At 34.9% G+C, this 20,662-nt stretch overlaps 1 protein-coding gene and 1 non-coding gene across 7 annotated transcripts in view; both read right to left on the reverse strand.

Annotated features, from left to right (window-relative positions):
• Positions 1 to 20,662, reverse strand: part of LOC131165816 (tubulin gamma-1 chain) — a 49,292-nt gene that overhangs the window by 2,899 nt on the left and 25,731 nt on the right. For 2 of the 6 annotated variants that reach the window (XR_009139651.1, XR_009139652.1), the window contains exons 10-12: positions 11,092 to 11,196; positions 10,941 to 11,017; positions 8,111 to 8,165 (exon numbers count right to left, since the gene is read on the reverse strand). Coding sequence is in view for 2 of the 6 variants with exons in the window: in XM_058123914.1 (XP_057979897.1) it covers positions 10,949 to 11,017; positions 11,092 to 11,196 (174 nt within the window). In the remaining 4 variants the exon portion in view is untranslated. Of the gene's footprint in view, positions 1 to 1,865; positions 2,110 to 7,586; positions 8,166 to 8,272; positions 8,622 to 10,940; positions 11,018 to 11,091; positions 11,197 to 20,662 lie in introns of those variants that run through there. The other 4 variants (XR_009139650.1, XR_009139649.1, XM_058123914.1 and 1 more) reach the window with 4 other exon arrangements.
• Positions 2,562 to 2,680, reverse strand: LOC131167203 (5S ribosomal RNA). The gene has a single exon (XR_009140059.1). It is a non-coding gene; the product is annotated as a 5S ribosomal RNA (ribosomal RNA).

Genomic DNA, 20,662 nt, shown 5'->3' on the forward strand with positions numbered 1-20,662 from the left:
TCTGTCTGTAATCTTTCCACAGGGATCTGATACTATATATAATTTCTGATAACATGAATAAATCTCCTAGCATAGCATAGTTCCCTTACTTTATCTCTGAAAAGCCCCTACTAAATTCTGGCCCCACAGGATTCCTAATTCAACACCCTGAAAATGACATTCGCCAGAACAAAATATTAGTATTTCTTTGTGTATTGTATTTCTTATAACTGAGGGAAAGACAAATACTGAATAAAATGCCTTACCCCGAGATTGGGACGAAATCCAAACCAACTCCACCAACGATCAGCTCCAGCAGATTTGCAGAGAACTTCGTTAGGAGCGTCGTGGTGGCTTCAAATCATCGATCCGACGTGAAACGGACCCGGAATCGAAGAGAGAAGGAGGGAGTGATGTTTTTAGAGAGAGAAAGACCCTTTTGCGCGTGAGTTGTGATGAAAAAATCCGGGTTTTTACTATTTATAAAGCCGAATTTGTCAACGAGACATGTCACCTCGTCGACGAATTTCAGATTGTCACAAAAACCCTTCTCGGTATCTTTTCATCGACGAGGCGTGGCTTCGTCGACGAGGTCCCCTTATGTGCTCGTCGGCGAACTCCTTGTGTTCGTCGACGAGGTCTTGTGGAAAAAATCTTTCGAGTCATTACATATTGCATCAATCTTTGGCATACTTTTGAGAGTTTTGAATCTTGGCTAAAAACTTTTGCCTGCACTCCAAAGAATCCATATTTGTCTAGGCATTCTCATCTTCAAGATCCAAACGAATACACGCACAACTTCTACTAAAACTAGTTTGATCTTGAGATTTAGAAAAATATTTTATTGAGTATTCAATCTTTTATTAACGGTCATATTCTCCATTATTTTTTTATCTAAAAATCTTATTAGGAGAAAGAAACCTATTTTCCCATAATTATTTATTTGAAAAATCTTTTGGAAATAGTATTCTCTTGAATTCTTGTGACACTTAAAGTTATATTTTTATTCAAAAAGATTTACATTATTGGTGCAAAAGGTACTTTTAAAATATTGTTTAAATCTTTATAATATTCAAGGACATAATCTTTATTCAAAGATTTAATTTTATACATTATTTGATACCAAGAACTTAAATCTATGTGTTATTCAAGACTATTTTTACAAGGGATCTTATTTTATATTCTTGCATAAAATACTCTAAAATCAAACCCTAAGTTCTCCAAAATATTTATTTATAAAAATTATTTTTTGGGAGATATTGATTAAAGGGTAGATTTGTGAAGCATCTCATTCTTTATATAAAGATCATATCTTTACATATATATTAAGCTTCATGTTTTATCATATGATTATGTGCTGAAAATTCTATTGTACTCACTTGTTTGGTTAGAAGCATTTTGAGTTTTGTAGAAATTGTATTCATTATATTATATTCACGGTTCGGGTTGTGAACCGGAGTTGAGGAGAAAACTACGCCTCTTGTAAGTAGCAGACTGTTAAGGGAAACTTCATCCCAGTTAAAGGAGTAGGGATTAGTGAAATCTTTGAGTGGGTTGTTCAAGGCGAGGACGTAAGCCGGGTTGACTGAACTTCGTAAAATCGTGTTTGCATCTCTCTTACCCTTAACTCCTTTTAATTTCCATGTAACATTTATTTATGTGAATATTGTGAATGTTTTGAATATATAGTAGGTCTGCAAAGTAATTGAGTAAAATTGGTTGATTGACAAAATCACTCATTAGATTGATTAATTGAAAAACATTGAACTAGTTGTAAGTAACTTGCAAGTTTGTAATTGAAAGTTTTAAAAATTAGAACTTGAAATACTTAATTTTTTAAAATACCCAATTCACTCTCCCTCTTGACACCGAAATTCACAAATTCATTTTCTAGAAAGTGGCATTTGCTCTAACTCACCTCCCAAAAAATATTATTAAAATTAATGTCTTTGTGAGCAAAAACACCCTACTAAAGACATGACTACGAACAAATTTGCCTACTATACGTAAGTGCCCTTTCCGGAGTGCAATGTAGCAACAACAATATTTTCTCTCTCCTTGATGAGGTTTCCTTGTCGAAGTGTAGTGTAGCAGTGATTAGATCCATTTCTCATCCACGAGTAGAGATATCTACCAAAAAGTGACAAGGTAACAATAAGATCCATGAATCATGAGGTTCATCATTCACTCTTATAATTCCATTGTCAAAGTAAAGGATAACTCTATAACATCAATTAACTATGACATATCAAACTTGACAGTTTGCATTCTCAAGATAAGATTACCATGTGTTCTACTACCTATAATAATCAAATTATTTAGTTATTGGATCATTCTCTGTCGAAGCTTGACATGGAAGCGATCAAATTTGTTTGTCTTTCATGAGTGAGGTATCTTACTGGAGCGTGGCATAGCAGCGATTGAATCCACATGTCCTCTGCAAGCAAGGATTCCTTACTAGAGTGCGACGTGGCAGCAATAAATCCAAGAACGTGAGATTCTTCACTAGCAACTCAAACATCACCACAAGGGAAAAAGCCCCAACTACTTATTGGCATAGGCATTAGGCTTTAAAAAAAAAAATGGTGCAACACGAGGACTTCCCAAGAGGTCGCTCATCCTAATACTACTCTCGCCCAAGCACGCTTAACTGCGGAGTTCTGATGGGATCCAATGCATTAGTACTGATATGATCACACCCATCTAAGCATTAGCTTAGTATGGCATGAGACCAATATATGGGCATTAACCTAATGTGGTCTCAGCTCAATATATGGGTATTAGCCTAGTTTGGCATGAGCTCAAAAGCTCGGAATGAAAAAAATATCAAGAAAACTACTCCTAAAACCTAAAATTCTTTTGGCTCCAAGAGTGGAGGGTTGTTCATAGGGGGAAAAATAATTAGGCTCACAAACTAGAGTGATCTCCAACCTATAATGGAGGAATAATCTCCATGCAACTCATTTCGGACCTCCATATGACAAGAATAATTCTCCCATCAAAATGAGCATTAAAACTCCTTGGAATAAGCATATAAAAATGAGATTAGTGAGAGAGCAATAGTAAGTATTCTCCTACCCAAACTACAAGTTATATCAATTATAACCTATATCAACAAAGGTCACTAAGGGTTTTCGAGTCTCTCCTTCAATTTCATGGTTGTTGATGCAACAGACAGATGTCAGATGACCATTGATGCAAGAATCGAAATTTGACCTAGGTCAATTTTTGCATCAATACACAAGACATACTCTTTGAAGTGAATTGTCAATCAGCAAACATACGCACAACTTCTACATCCAATCTATAAAATAAAATGGAATATGATAAATTTTGTTAATTGTTAATAAATTGCAAGTCTAAAAACGATTTTAGTACTGTTATATGATTATAAACTTTTCAAGATATAGGAAATTTGTATATGTAAACCAAAAATTTTCAAAGAATATTTTGAGATGAATGGTTGCAAAAAAAATATTAAGTACAACTCTTTTCTATTTCATATGAAGGCGTTTAAATAAAAATAAAAACATATTTTACTAATATTTACTAATGAGAATTTTAATATTACAATCACCATTTTTTTAGTAGAGATACAATAATAATAAATAACAAGAAAAAACCTTAAGTCCCACTAGGTAGGGCCAGATATATGAATTTGAATTTGAATTTGAATTTGAACTCCAATTCTCTATACATCATCACATTTAAAATTTTGACTTATAATAAAAACAGACTTTCTAAACCATAAAATGAAAATAATCTATATTAGTAATTGACAATCCTATAACCCACATGCCTTACCGTGCTCAAAATTAGTAATTTACAAGATATGAGATACGCACTTAAAAAGTATTTTTTTTTTTTTTTCTTAATTTTTCAAAGCATGACAAATTTTTGTGCCCAAAAAGGTGTGATGTGTTGGTGTGATTTTGAATTTTTTTTTTTAACAAAATACAATTTTTTCATAGATGTACATACCTCTCTAAAGGGGTGACACTGTTTTGTGATTTTGAAAATTCCAAAAATGAAAAAGATAAGCACCCAAAAATTTTGAAAAAAATTCCGGAACATGGAAGAAACAGAGAGGCAGTGGGCCCAGATGAAGAAAGAGGAGAATGAGAATGAGAATAAGAAATAGAAGTGGGGGTTGGCAGTTGGTGGCATGCTTGCCAAGCTCGTTACAGTTGCAGGAAATAGAAATAGAAATAGAAATAGAAATAGGAATGGGTTGAAGACAGCCTGGTGTGGTGTTGTTCTCATGCCTTTCCTTCTCTACATGCTAAAAATTAGTCTCTCTTCCTTGCCCTTTTCCAATTTGTTGCCGTTGGAGAGGAAAGGATGACCACTCCCACTTCACCCCCCACCCTATTTTCAAAAGTATTTGAATTTCTAATTCAGATTCAAGGGTCTTCAGCCTCACATGAATTATTGAATGCCTTTCCTCTTAGAGAGAGAGAGAGAGAGAGAGAGAGAGAGAGAGAGAGAGAGAGAGAGAGAGAGAGAGAGATGACTTGGGAATGGCATGTGGGTAGGACCACAGAACAGCGAGGTAAAATTGGAGGGAAAAAGGAGGGGTAATTGGTAAACACCAAACATGACAAATCATTTGGGGTAGCCAAACCTATCATGACCACCAGCCCATCGGTAGGGCCATGTGCCTGTGCACTGCGTGAAAGAATCTTAGGCCCAACTCTGGGTCAGTTATTGTCTTCTTTGATCTATGATTTCATGAATTTGTCCTCTAAAAGAAGACTGGCCTAGTTGGAGCCCACTTATAGACCTAAGATCTCCTAATGCACATTTGATGTGGGACCATGATAGAGACATCCTTGTCGGCGTGATTTTCTCAATACACATTCGTTGTGAGTTCGTGATTGACTCCCCCCTCTTATTTCTAATATCCTTATCAACACGATCTCCCTAGTACACATCCAATGTGAGACCGCGATAGACCCTCTCATCCAATCTCTGACGTCCTGATCAAAGTGGCTTATACCTCTATGTAGGATTCACTCACATGATAATACCCTTAAGGTGGCTCTAGTATCAAATATAATGATCGTGAGCCCAACTCCAATGAAGCATTTTCCGCTTTGGCCCACTGGCCTCACAAATTTACCTTGTAAAAAGCGTCTTATCTAGTTGGAGCCCAAACCCTCCTTACAAGTCCAAAATCTCTTCAATATACATCTAATGCTAGATCGTGACACTACGGACCTACATATATCTTAATATACATTTTTTAAGATACAATTTGGATAAATGATTTTGGTATAAAAAAGACCAGAAAAGACAAATAAAAAAGAAATTCATTTTTTATTGTATTTTTTCCTCGTTATGTCAAATATTCTAATATAATTGATAATTAAGAAAATATAAATGATAATGGTGTATAGAACAAAATTTTTATTCATTTATTTAATATATCTTTCTTTTTTTCATTTTTCTTGATAATGAAAAATTGAATTCTATTATGTTTTCCATTCCTCCTCTTATATTTTCTAAATTTCAAATAGGACTCAAAAGTAACACTATAGTTACAATTTGTGACTGCTAAGACTTTATAGGCCCATGTCACAAGGAGATGAGTGGCAATAGGACTTAACATTCTTTCTGGTGCCACCATGTGAACCGTGACCCCCTGTAAACTTCTTTTTTAAACGCTATAGTATTAATATAAAACATTATAATTTAAATATATATATATATATATATATAATATAATAGAAATAGACATTTTAACATTAAATTTAAAAATAATTATTTCTAACATGTTGTATGTTATGTATTGATTTAGTGTTTACATTGACTTAATTAAGGCAACATTTTCTTTTATAGATTATTGAATTGAACATAATTTGTTTTCCGCAAGAATCAAGGTATTAATATCATGAAGATTTAAAATCATGAAAACATTTGTTTTTTTTTTTTTTTTTTATGACTAAAATACATTTGTTTTTAATATGTATTCCTCTATAAATGCACATTTCCCCAATTGAAAAATATACAAAATGGCCACATTCTTGCAAGTTTCTTAAAATGCCATTATAACTCCCGTAGTGTTTTTAAAAATACCTGAAGACTCCCGGAGCTTAAACCAATTAAAGGTCTCTTTGACAATATTATGATTTTTATTTTCATTATTTTATCATATAGAAAAATATTATGACAACGCATTTATCCGTGTTACTCATTTTCTGCTCTCTACTTAACAAAATTTTATAATTTTCAGTTGCATTTTGTTACTACAATATTTTTAATATTCAAAATCCACTTCTATGAATTAAATCATATGTTCTATTTCATACTTTTATTTAAGTAATATGTCCATGTGGATTTAACATAAAATTATTCATAAAATTATACAATAATCATTAAAAACATAAAGGCATCTGACAAAACATTTTACCAGTTTCAATCGTCACAAACAATAGTATTGACCTTGGAGCACTAAAAAGGTCAGTTAAAAAATGTAATAAAAAAAATTACAATAGATTTCTATGTTTTATCACGAACGAAGACTTCCAATACAATAAAATAAAATTCAACGAAATCCTTTAGTTAGCATAATATCTTACATTTAATAACCATCATTAGTCGAATAATATATATATATATATATATAATATTATAAAGATTAATAATTAACAATATTTATTGACAAAAATTTGCATAATATTACTTTATTGTATTTATCAAATATAAAAAAAAAAAATTGTTGGACAAAATATACGGATGGAATCATACATACCAATGTATTCAATAATAATATATTATCATATTATTCGCACGACATATTTTCCTATCATTATGATTAGTCTATTGGCATAAAGTAATATATTCAATATTACATGTGCGGTGTTTAAACTAGGTAATAATGTAAAATCATTACTAATATTATGAATGTTTTATTAATATAATATACGGTTATATAGTCACTATTTACTAATATTATACCATAAAAACATATTTTAAACCGACTTAAAATTTTCAAAATAATAATTTCACATTTATTATTTATGAGCTTGTTTGTTATTTATTTCAATATAGGCGCTTGTTGGCTCTCAAAAGTAAAAATTTTAAATTTATTTTTTTCATTTATTGCATTCGCATGGGTATATATATTAGTAATTTTGACATAAATTTTATTGCATTAAAATAGAATTTAGACACTATTCTATACTAATTACATACTAAAACAATTTTCTAGTGCTTGGAAGCTTGGAGTTGGGATACTAAATTTAGTTGCTTTGAAACGTAATAAAAAAAAAAAACTGCATTAAATTTTATCCCAAGAGCAAAATCCAAAACTACATTCTCAATTGACCATTTTAAACCAAGACAATCCCAATTGGCAATAGAATTTCCTAGTACCAAAATGGAGAGGGTCCCAAAAGGCATGAACGAGAGAAACTCCACTGAAGCTTCCTCCTATTTTTAATGCCTAACCCTCTTTACAAGTCAAAAGTTGGGAGTTGGCACCATGAGATGCTGCCTGCCGCCGAGAGCGTCCATGTCCAATTATCAACGTCGCCACATTTTCAATGGCTTATTACATTTTTGCAGCCACTATTTCTCAAAGCACGCAGAAGATAATGATCGCAAAGTAGCAAAGGAACATGGCACATGCACCATCACAGCTTCATATTCATAATAAAGTAGACAACCCCTCCAACAGAGACACATCATATGTCCTCATCATGATTCAGCAAAAAGAAAGGCATCAAAACAATGCAGCAATCAACGACATTTCTTTTGGTTTTGGTTTGTTCTGGTGGGTTAAAAAGAGAGAAGTGGGTTTAACCTGGTCAATATAACATCAAAGAATCTGCATTCACTCACTGATGGGTGAATGAAGATTTCGAAGACTGCTGCTGTCCGCTTAGTCGTGCATTGGTTGGCAGTTTAGGGTCCTTACCAGGGGATAGAGAATTGGGTAGCTTGGGATTGAGGGATGGCTCCAGAGGGAGTGACCCAACATCATTGTCTCATCATCATAATAATAAGAACAAGAATAATTATAATTTTTGAATATTAAGTCATTAACCAAAAAAAAAGGAAGAAAACAAAAAGCTGGTCAAATCACACAAAACCCATGTTCAGCAAGAAAACTCAAGCATATGCGTACCCCCAATTTGCTGTCTCTGCTGAACCTCTTGCTGTCTTCTGCCAGCACCACTAACCTGCGATAAAATAAAATTCAAACCTGTAACCTTTCTGATTGCTAGAAGACAAGTTTCAGAAACAACACCAATGAAAATTATGAAAAGATGGGAAGAACAGGAAAAAAAAGCAAAAAAATGAAAAATAATTGATAATTGAAATAACAATGTTAAACAGGGGAGTTGGTCTTGGAAAACAAATAATTATATAGAGAGAACATTTTCAGTTCTACATTGCATAACCTCCTCCCTAATGAGTTCATTAAATTCAAACATTACAAAAAAGATTGCTGTAGAAATCCAAGTGAGCAATCCCACTGGAGGGATGCTTTGGCCTGCGGCCCAGCTGGGTTGTAATTGTAGCAACAAAATAGTGTGCTTTGATTCACTGGGCTTCTACCAAGATGAAAAGCCCCTTCTTGAATCTCTCTCAACACCACAGACATTTTCCTCTGCTAATCAAGGTGAAGATTTCATCTGGAAGAATATAAGAAAGACTTCCAGTCAAAGATTTATCCACTTTTATGCCCAACCATAGAAAATGGAAACAAGCATAGGTGCCCTGCAAAAAATAAAAAATAAAATAAAAGGGAAAAATCCTACCCCCACATCTGGACCAGCACTGGCATAAGGGAGCACATTTTTGTGAAAGTTCGGTCACAGTTATGGGTACATTCTTAATGGGGGACACTTCTGTCTTAGAACCTCCAATCAAGACAACCTCACCTCCACCATTATAACGCTTCAAAATACTTTTAGTTGGACATTGCCTAAGGTCACATTTGGCTTACAGATGGTCTTTCGTTTTTTTTTTTTTTTCATATAAAAATAAAGATCAAAATACCAAAGGTATGATAATGTACAAAAGGAGATAAGTTGTCATTATAAAGTAAATAAATTTTAACCAAAAAAAACGAGTGCCTCCAAACCACAAAGCTCCCACTTTGTAGCGGTAGGGGGAGGGTCATTATAAAGTAAATGACAATGCAAAAAGATTCTATGAATCTATAGAATAGACAAAGGAACATTCCCAATTTTAATCATAGGTGGTATGCCTGTTCCTATCATATATTACATTTGGATGGAATAACAAAATTTTAGCATGAGGACTTTTTCCTAAATTATTATACTAATACAATTTTTATTACGTTCCCATCTTATTCCTGTGTGTTCCTAAGAATAGACATTCTGCTAACCAAACATAACCTCTAAGTCTCCTACTTTCAGTTAAATAAATATGAAGTTCCAATGTATTGCAACTTCTTTGGCATTTTTATGTGAAAATATTGTTCATATGTAATAATGTTAGAAATGATACTGAGGTTACATATCTTTGAAAATATTATACATTTGTATTCTACAGTTTTAAACAAAAATTTGCCTAACATTATGCATAATTTTACGGTGAAAATTCTAATCTCACACTTACACATCTCTCCACTTTCCCGCACTCCTACCCATACCTGCTCCTGCTCCCACTTCATTTAACTATAAAAAGTTGCTATAATGCTGCACAGACTGCACCAAAAAGCAGACCTGATCCCACACAGCAATATTAGTATATATAGGAATTAGAGTACAAATGAAACTAGAAACTGGTTGGGGAGATGGCATCCATATACCACAAACCATATTGTGATTCATTCTATCAAACTTATATTCTACAGCACGCACAAATTGTTCTTTCAAGTGAGAAATAAGGCCAAAAAAATTAGATATGCAAGGATCCAATGCCAGTTAAGATAACTACATATTTGAAAAATCCAAAGGCACTGGATTCTACTTTCTACTAGATTGCTCATATGGTAACTTCAAGAAATTTTGAAGTAAACAAATATTTGATTACAAGCTAAATAGTCTCATTCAAGAAAGAAAAGAGGGAAAAAACAGGAATAAAGCTTTAAGCATATGGTCACACAAAGAATATATTCCAGAAGGCCATAAAATATAGAACTTGCAGAGATTTCATCTGAACCCTGTCAGAGCAAACTAACAATTTTTCAGACAGCATATTAAAGAGTTTTCATAAGTATTGATGGCACCATTTCATGACCCAAGAACTAGTGAGCTTGGGAGCTCAGCTTGATAAGGGCTCATTCAGGCTCGTTTATTATCTTAATGAGCAAGTCCAAAGTCTTAATCTTTAAGCTCAGTTTGTAAACAAGCCGAGTGTAAGCACAGCCAAGCTCGGCTCATGAACAACTCAAAAACTGGCTCGAATGGGCTCATTTATTAGGCTCGTCAAGGAATTCAATATGAGCTTGTTAATAGGCTTATTAAGTCTGCCCAATCCCAATAGTCCAATACCGGCCCAATTGCCCAAGGAGAAAGACACAAATTCTGACCCAAACAAAATAGGTGGATAAAAATGTTATTAGATCATTTATAAAATTTCAGCCCGAGCCCGAGCTTGCAAATGAATCGAGCTCAAGCTCGCGTCCAAGCCTGCAAATGAGTCGAGCCCAAGCTCAAGCCCGAGCCAATATTTTTAATCTCAGGCCAAGATCGAGCCCAACTTTTTGAGCTCGAACCGAGCCAAGCTCGAGCAAAGCTTTGGCTCTAACAAGCTAAGCCTGAGCATGTTGAAGCTCGGCTTGGCTTGGCCCGTTTGCAGCCCTACCAAGAACCCTACCATGACATGCTTAAAACATTCCAAATCAACACTCATCAGCAAATGCACATGGATCCAAAATGCGGTGAATGTGGATGATCAAAGTTCCAATCATACTCACGAGGAAATACAAGTGAGACAACAGTTTTTTTTTTTTTTTTGGTCAGCAAGTGATAATAGCTTACTTGGTAGATCATACTGCCAATTTCGGATCCACAATTCCTGTAGCATTGCCCTCTCCAGTTAGAATGTGTTCCGGATCCTGCACAACACAGAAATTATTGCGGCCTAAAAAAGTGAACATAAGATGGAATCTAGGGCCAGTAAGGCAAATACCTCCATTCCCCATTTGATGTAATCTGGGGATTCACAGGCCTTATATTCATCAACCAAACTCTCAATAATAGCCTTTGATTCATCAAATTCCGAAAGATCATTGTCCTGCTCATGTTTCAAATTACATTCTAATGAAGCCATTGTAGCAATCTATAAACAACTCATCTATCAAAGGCTTTCTCTCAAATTGAAAAGGAATTAATCATAGTAGACATGTTACTAGACAGTTTTGAGTTTCCAACACAGCTTCAAAACAGTCATTTTTTTTTTCTCAGCATCATCTTTCAACATTTCATGAAATAACAATGCAGCATTTTCTCATCATAATGATCAAAAGGCTTAGGCTTAGTGATGCAGGACTGACTGGGAATTGAGCAAATAAATGAAAGCAAAAATAATAATAATAATAATAATAATAATAATAATAATAATAATAATAATGAAAATTACAGGGAAAAATACAAACTAAATTACCGTTCTCAGATTCAATATTGCAAGCTCTCTAGAAACATACATACTACAGCCTTCATATAGGCTCAAACCTAAATCTAAATAAGAAAAGAAAAAAAAAAAACTAAAAGTAAAGAATATAAAATCCCCTAAAGAAATAGAATAACAAACTCAACCCAGATGCTCCATACTTGAGAAAGTACAAAAGAATCCAACTTTTCGTGTTTCGTGATCAAAGAAAATGAAAAAGGAAATAAAATAAATAAATCAATAAGCATTTTTTACAAGCCATTAACCTTTGACTTTTACTAATTTTCAACTATATTTGAATATATATTAATCCTATAGTATTTGAGATGAAGAGAAAATACAATGAAAAATTGATTTCTTTATCATATTATTTTCCTTTTTCCCTCAAAAAATTCTTTATCCAAACGAAGCTTCAAATTTTCAAATAAATAAAATTGATAATTGTATAGAAATTAATCTCAAATCTTCTTCCCTCCTACATTTTCCTTTGGTTGTTGAAAACTTGACCTCTAGTTTTGAAGGGTTGAAGGATGAAGATCCACCAAAAGAGCACAAGTGAGAATATTGGAATAATTCCGCAGAAGATGCTGACATGTCAGACCATCTTATTGGCGTAGTAGCCAAAAAAAGGTGCCAGGAAATTGTCACTCGGAATCTTGACAACATCCATACTATGGGAATCCATACCATGTGACACATGAGACAATCAGCAGGATGGAAGTGCAGCAACTAGAGCTGAAGGGGTAACTAGTCTTGTACCATCTCCAACAAGCAATAAAAGAAGCTCCATTGTCTAGTAAAGTGACAAGTCCTCTATCCAAACCCAATGGAAAATCTAATAAATATGCATACATTCCATATTCAAGAATCATGGAAAATATTTCATTAGAAATGGTAAGGGAACATATGGCAGAATAAGAGGCAGATTTCAACAGCAAAATTTTGAAGGGGTAGAAGAAACCACCTCAAAATAACCATCAGCAAATGACTCAACCTGGAGGGAACATGATTAAGTTCATTGGTGGCCAAATGCAAGTTAGGACTAAGTTATTGACATGAATTTTGGAACTCCTTTTGGGAGTAACAAGTTGGAGCTACAAAATGGTGGGTCTCTCTTAAGTTCACAAGCAGCATCAACAGTTGCTCAGCCTGTTGGAGACAATTATAAAATTTCAGTTTGATAAGGTGGTTTTTTTTTATGCCTGTTCAACATCTTTATCTCGTTGAGATGCATTACTCTTGGATTTCCCATCCATGAAAATGTTGGAAATGCATGCACTGAAATTATAGGCATCATCAATATGAGCCTAAGTTTCTCACTTCTAACTTCCGCTCAACAAGAATTCGCTTTAGGACAAAAAACAGTGAACTCTAAATATCTTGTAATGAACAAGTTGCATGGGTGATAACACGTTGGAATCCTAGAGGTGAGCAGTGAGTGACTTTTTTGGCTTTTGATAAGAACCTGACTTCTCAACTTTTAATTGCCTCCTAAAAGGTGATGAAACAAACTTCTCTCTTGATACATTTTTCATTCCACGTCATGTGCTAATAGAGTGTTCCAAATTTTATGTCTCGTTTGACCCACTACCAGTATTGGTTTGCAAAAAGCTACAAGGCTTGGATTTGACAAACGTCCACAATGGTGATTAGACAACCCTATGCAAATTAGCATACTTTTCCATGTCCAGTAGCCAATCTAATCATGTAGAATCTTTTTTGTAAATTTTTTTTAAAAAAAATGGAGAGCAAAAGAACCAAGAACATCGTAAATGTGTGAAAATTACCATTTTGCCCTAATTTGTGAAATTGACCAACATCGAACTTGTTTGTGCACAATTATAAATTAACTATCAATTATCTTATGTTTGTGCTCTTGCATGAGGTCAAAATAGATATGCGCACACCTAGATTGGACATAAGAGGCATGTGGTAAGGTCTCTAGACTCTACCAATCGTAGGATATTCTAAAGGGTCTTGGCTCGGTGGACTTTGAATCATGGTTCACTAAGGGGAGTCTTGAACCCTTAGCCTTTTCATAGGTTGCTCAGGCATCCATCGTGTGTCATTTGTGACGTGTGTTTCATTTTGTTTTCTCACCCCTAAACATGTGTCAAGATTCTAATGCAGTGCTGCTCCACCAATGAAACATAGTTCATATTATTTTGTAATATTTATTAGTTGTTGTTTTCTAGGTATCATTATTAGGGTCTAGCCAAAGTGTGTCATTTCCTAAGTTCAGTTTCATTTCCGAGTTTATTAATAAGGTTTTTGAATCTAGAAAAGTTAGAATCATCTATAGCCAAGAAGTATCATTTCCCTAGGCACATTCAATGTGCAAGGCTATCATGTACTTATTTTAGTCCAGATAATGAAGAGGCAGTACTGAATTTTCCCTTTCCATCTTGGTTATCAACTCTGATCTCAGAATTTTCCTAAGAACTTGGAAGTTGGGGTTAAGGATTCCCCTAGTGACTCCTTCCATAGTCTTCCCTGATGTGTTTCTGTGTGAGAGGATCCTTCCCTGCCACTATATCTCCCTTTAATTACCCTTAATGTGCCATGTTAGAAACCTGACACATCCAACAGTGTATTTTCACAACTCACACTACATCAAATCAGTATCAGAGCAGGATATTTATAGATGGCTACTAGGGCGGAAGAGGAAACATTAGCCAAACAGTCAGGACTTCAGCAACTGTTGAGATGTTGCATGAACTACACAAACAAATTCAAAAACCTTATGGAGTAGGTTCTTTGCACAAATAATCAAGGAAATGGACAGAGACGAGATCACAAACAAGACAGACAAGTTGAAGAGGAACTCAAATTAGTTTTCTGATGGATGTGATGATTCCAGCAATGTGAGTAGTTCTGGGCTTAGAAGGATGTCCAGCACAATGAAAGAACAAAACATTTGAGGATCGGATAGCATGAGCTCTTCAAAACTCTAAAGGATATGGTGTTAAGATCCACATTGCAGAACTTCATGGTAAGTGACATGGAACCTGATGAATTCATGGACTGGATGGGCATCATAAAGAACTGTGGTGAGTTACAACTGTACAACGATATTCCAAAAGATTGGAGAGTCAAGTTGTTGGCTGCAAATTGAGAGGAGCTGCTTCTACTTGGTAGAGGCATTACCGAAAAGATCAAGAACTTAAGGGCAAAAGGGAGGTAAGACAATTGAATAAAATAAGGAAAAGCTCAAGGACCACATCCTATTGCAGGACTAAGCAAACTTGGTATCAGAAAGAGGAAAATTTTAGGCAGCATGGAAGAGTGTGAAAGTGTCATGCAGGAGTTTCATCAATTGACACGAGGGAATAATATTGCACAAACAGAATCACAAAAGGTAAGCTGATACATTAATGATCTTCAACTAGCAATTCAAGATCAAGTAAGCTTGATGTGACCTCTCAAAGTAAGTGATTCCCATGAGCATGTGTTGAAGGTTGAATCCCAACTGACATGGAATACATTGAAGAATCAATGGCAGGATCCATGGGTGGGAGTTTCTTCCAGCTACACAGCAAGTGCCTACAGTTTGCATAGATAATTCTACTAGTAATGGAAATCAGCCTTCTAACCCACAGGGTCAAGACACCATTAAGTGCTACAGGTGTTCAGAACATGGACCAGAATGAATGCTCAAACAGGAAACCTACAGAACAAGTCAATTTTTCAAATAAACCAGGATAAACCAGGTGGTGTTGCTGCAGATGAAACTCACTATGTGACTGGGCATGAGGCTAACTAGGAAGAAGAAGGGAATGAGGTGATGAGGTAGGCAAAATGCTGGTTGTTCAAAGGTCCATGCTTGCTCCTCCAATCACAAATGGTGAAGATTGGTTGCAAATGAACATTTTTTTTGGCACTCATTGTGCACAAGGAGGATATACAATTCATCAGTATTGGGATCTTCATGATAAACCACCACACTTCACTAATGCAGCCACTACAGATTCCAGCTCAGGCACGGCATACTGTATCTATGTCAAGAGTATTCCAAAATCCAGCACTATAAAGCATCCAGCAAGCTTCTCTTCTCATTGCATCTCTTGCTCAGACGCGCAATCCTACAGCTTGCCTGTCGTCTAGTAATTCTTGCACTAGTCCTTTGATTATAGATTGAGCCACTATTGATCATATGACAAGTATAACTAGTTTCTTTTCCGTTCTCCAGTATTCTGAGAGCATAGCTCGTCTTATCCTAGCTGATGGGTCCACTACTACCATTAAGGGAATATGGATAGTAAAACCTACTTCCTTTTTTATTTCTTTCTTCCATTTTGTATATTCCAAAGTTCCCCTTCATTCTCATGTCAATTACCAAATTACATGAATTGCTCAATAACATTTTATTTTCTTGATTCTGTTGTCACTCAGGAATTGAAGACGAAGAAGGCGGTTGGCAGAGGATGTGAAGCTAGTGGATTTTACCACTTTGAGTCGCTATCTCCTTCTATCGCCTTCTACTACTACTACCACTACCACTTTCACTTTGAGTTGCTATATCCTTTTATCGCCTACTACTACTACTACTACTACTACTACACTCAAAATCCATTGTAGCCTTCATCATCCTTCATTAGACAAGTTCTAAAAATATAAAATATAAAATATAAAAATAAATTAAAATTCAAAATTTTAAAAAAATTATATTTAAAAAAAAACTAGTTCCTATTTCAAATTCTATGTCTAGTCTTTAGTGTGAGTCTTGTCAATTGGGAAAGCATCGTCATGTTCATTTGCTTCCTGTGTCAATAAAAAAGTAGCAATCCCTTACATTACATGTTAGTCCATTTTCATGTTTGAGGTCCTAGTCCAATTGTGTCAAAATTGAGTTTCCAATATGTTGTGACTTTATTGATGATTATTCAAGGATGGCATGGCTTTATTTAATAAAAGCTCATTTTTTGAATTATTTCAATCTTTCGTTCCTATTGTTCTAAAATAAAACCCAATTTGCCTACTTGGATACTTCCTTGCATTAATGCTCACTGCCTTCTCTGTTATAAAAAATAAAGACATCCTCTTTCTTCATGGTAAAATTCCCAACTCCTTCTCTTCCCAAATGCTCCTTTATTCTCTTTACCTCCATGTATTATCAAGTGTGACCTATTCATCAATTAACCACCAACGTGCATAAGTTGGATGTTCATGCTATAAAATGTATTATTCAAGGCTTTTCATGTACTCAAAAGGGACATCACTATTATATTCCTAATGAGGATTTTTTTTTTTTTTGGTCTTGTTGATGTTACCTTCTTCAAGTCTACACCATATTATTAGGAGTCCTTAGGTGCTTCTGACCTTGATGAGTCCTTTCCTCTGCCTAATCTTCCTGATTCTAGCTTATTATCTCTACCAATCATCCACCTGCATCTTCATGTAGTTTGAATCCTTCTCATCAGCTTGATTGTCCTAATTTATAGGTGTATCACAATGGCAGCTTAAAAGAGAAGAGCAACCTCCAACTTCTATGCTACGCCTTTTTATTTCCTTGTTTGATGATACATTTCCCAAGTGTCGAGGTGACGCACTTTTTTTTCATAATAAAGAAATTGTATTAAGAAAGAAGAATAAGAGAACACAACCTAGGAGAGGATAAGCTTACCTCATCATCATCATAATCATCACCATAATAACAAATAAATAAATAATAAAAATTGAAAATCTAGCAAACAACTAAATTAGAAAGCCCCTCATGCCTTTTCCATCATAATTCATAAAGTATTGCAAATTTTCTAATTCCTGCTGGCCTTCTACAGCTTCCTTCTACCACCATCCAAACAAAACTACATTTCTTTCAAGATTAGCCAGCCACAAACCCATCTTATCCAACAACTGTTGAGCTTCTAACTCCCTACCATTAACCTCTTCCATATGAATAGAGAAAATCCATACATTTTTGCTCTTTACCCAATCCATCATCTTCAAAAATAGGAATTGCCTCCAAACCTTCCATGGGATGCAGTAGAACATGTGCTACATCCCCAAAAGATGATTCATATTGTTCAAAAAACTCATCCAATAATAAGCTGTCATTGCAAGCAAAATCACTGGCAGCATCTCTCTCATCATCCGACACAACTCCCCATTGCTTCTTCTCTTTAGCCTTGTTAACCTTTTCATCTATATTACCCTTCTGAACAATCGGAAAATCCACATAACACAAATTTCCATCAGCATTTCTTCTTAAAGATTTTGTCATCATCCCATCAGGATTATCCCGTCTCTTTTCAAAAAAAATTTTCCTTCCACCACTCTCTTGAATCTCCATCTAAGATGAATAAACCTTGTTGCACACAACCTTATCAGAACTTGTTCCCTTCTCACTAATCCTCAGTCTACATAGCATCCAATCTCTTAATTTTGTTTACTAGGATTTCTTGTCACCCACATATTATTTTTGTTACTAATCTATTTTCTATTGCTCTTCCTTAATCTATTTCTAAAGCAAGTCTACACGGAGGACTGAAATGGTTCAAAAGATGTGTGCATTATAAAATATCGATACTTGGGGATTGGCACCTCTTCCTCATCATAAGCCTATGGCTGGTTGTCAGTAGTATATACCGTGAAAGTCAATCCTGATGGTTCTATGGTTGCCTGATTTGTTGCTAAAGGATATACTTAGGCATACAGCTTGGATTATTAGCACATATTCTCTCTAGTAGTCAAACTTGCCTCGTTATGTTTCCTCGTCTCCTTAGCCACCAGCCCCTGGCATCACTTACATGTGAAGAATGTCTTCCTGCATGGTGATCTCTAGGAGGTCTATATGGAGCAACCACCTGGGTTTGTTGCTCAGAGGAGTCAACCATTGTGTGTTGGCTCAATAAATCATTGTACAACCTACAGCAATCTCTCATGTCATGGTTTGGTCAATTCAGTGTTATAGTACTTGAGTTTCACCTCAAACGATGTGCAGTAAATAACTCTGTATTTTATAGTCATACTGCATCTGGTAGAACTTTTTTTATTGTGTATATGGATGATATTGTGATTACTGGTGATGATGATCAATGCTTCCAAGGGCTAAAGCATTTTCCACAGGCTAAGTTTCAAACCAAAGATTTAGCACCATTGAAATACTTCTTGGAGAAAGAAATATACAGATCTCATATGGAACCCTTTTGCCATAGACCATTTCAATTTTTATTAATAAACCAAAACTTTAAGATTCGCATGATTCCAAGAGACTCCTTTATCAGTAATCATTGCCATATTGTCATGCAGAAAGCAACATAGAAAATTACTAGCTTTTTGGTCAACTTAATAAATCATTAAGAATTGCTTGCTTCATTAAGTACTTGTCCTTGAAAATTGCAGTGATATATATGATAACTAGCCACAATAAGCTGTGATGGCAGTTGTGATAGAACTAATGATGCTTTAATGTGGAAATATATATTAGCACACATGTTTCTTTAAGGGAAAAAACCCTAACACAAAACAAGGACAACAAGAAGAAACATCAGCAACAACAAATTTGTTTGTGAACAAATTCAAAATATTGAATTAGGATATTAAAATCGATTAATAAAGAATTCTTTTATATAGCAAAAAAAAAGGTTTTATTGAAAGATTAAGAATGTACAACCAGGAGAAGAAGACATCTCCTTAGCTAAGTCTGAAAAAATCCAGAAAAAAACACAGGAAAAAATCGAAACACAACAAATAATATGGGCAATCTAGCAATCCAATAAATAATGCCAATCACGCTGGATATTCGAAAAGCTCATCCCCTTAAAATTCCCTTGACCCACACACCAAAGAGAAGCCAAATAATGAATCTTCTTCCAAACCAGTAAATACGACTACTTCTTTGAGAAGATATGCACAATGTGTTCAATATTCAGCCCCCAAAATACTGCAAAGAAAGCATTCCAGAGCAGTGCCCTTTCATTTATCCTTCCAAAATCGATAAAAGAAACTGCCAAAAAAACATCCACCGACTCTGACCACAACATTCGCCTAAAAAACCAAGTAACTTATTCCATACCCACCAAGCAAAATCACAATGTAAAAAAAATGTGATGTAGATTCCAATTAGTTAACAAAATACACACACATCTAGCAAAAGAGCCTTTAAAGGTCTCCTAATCTACAAGAACTTATTGGCATTGATTCTACCAAGCGCAACCAACTTGAGAAAAGCCTTGATTTTTTGGCCTTTCAGATGGATTTATAGAGAGGAAAAGAAGAATTAGAGGTAATCAAAAATTCACATAAAGATTTGCAAGAATAGAACCCCGAAGGATCCAAAGACCAGGAGCGACTATCCTATTCCAAAGAAACCCAACAATTATTCAACAAGACTAGCAAAGAAGATAACTCTACCATCTCCCTATCATTCAAGAACCTTCAAAAGTAAAAATCCCGAATAGATAAACGACCACCTGGATCAACAACAAAGGAAGAAATGGAACATCCTGCCCAGAGCTCAAGCAAAAATCTTTCCAGAAACAGATATTACAACCCCTACCCAACAGGAATTTAGTATGGGGAATGGAAGGGGGGTAAATCTGAGTGATAGCTTTCCACAGACTCTCCGAAGAACATCTAGATCCCAAATTTGTATCCACCCACTCTCATCTAATCCACACATACTTCTGATTAGTAAATAATTAGATTCACCGGAGATTGGAAGTTGTCTAAATTGAAGATTTTCAGGAGGGAAAATAATTTGAGATGTTGGAGTGTGCACAAAGGAAACAAAAATGTACCATCATGCAATAAATTAGTAGTTACTGAAACAAAGATTTAAGCAAGGTTAAAGCCTTAGAGGTGACAAGAGGGAAGAAGAAGGCTAAGGAAAACCTGCAAAGAGGTGCTAATAGTGACATGATTGCCAAGGAACTAACAAATTTCACAGCCCGTAAGAGGGTGGAATGGCAGAAATTGCTGCTAAGGACAAGTTTAGTTTAATTAAATGAATGATACCAATTAAAAGAAATATTTAAATTCACATACTGACTCAAAGATGCATGTAAATTTCCAACTCTTCCCCAAAGATAAATATTAGTCTTACAACAATATGGTGAAGTCTTTGTAAAGTCAACAATAGCAACTATTACTA

The sequence above is a fragment of the Malania oleifera genome, chromosome 10 (genome assembly GCF_029873635.1).
Source record: "Malania oleifera isolate guangnan ecotype guangnan chromosome 10, ASM2987363v1, whole genome shotgun sequence".
Lineage (NCBI taxonomy): Eukaryota > Viridiplantae > Streptophyta > Magnoliopsida > Santalales > Ximeniaceae > Malania > Malania oleifera.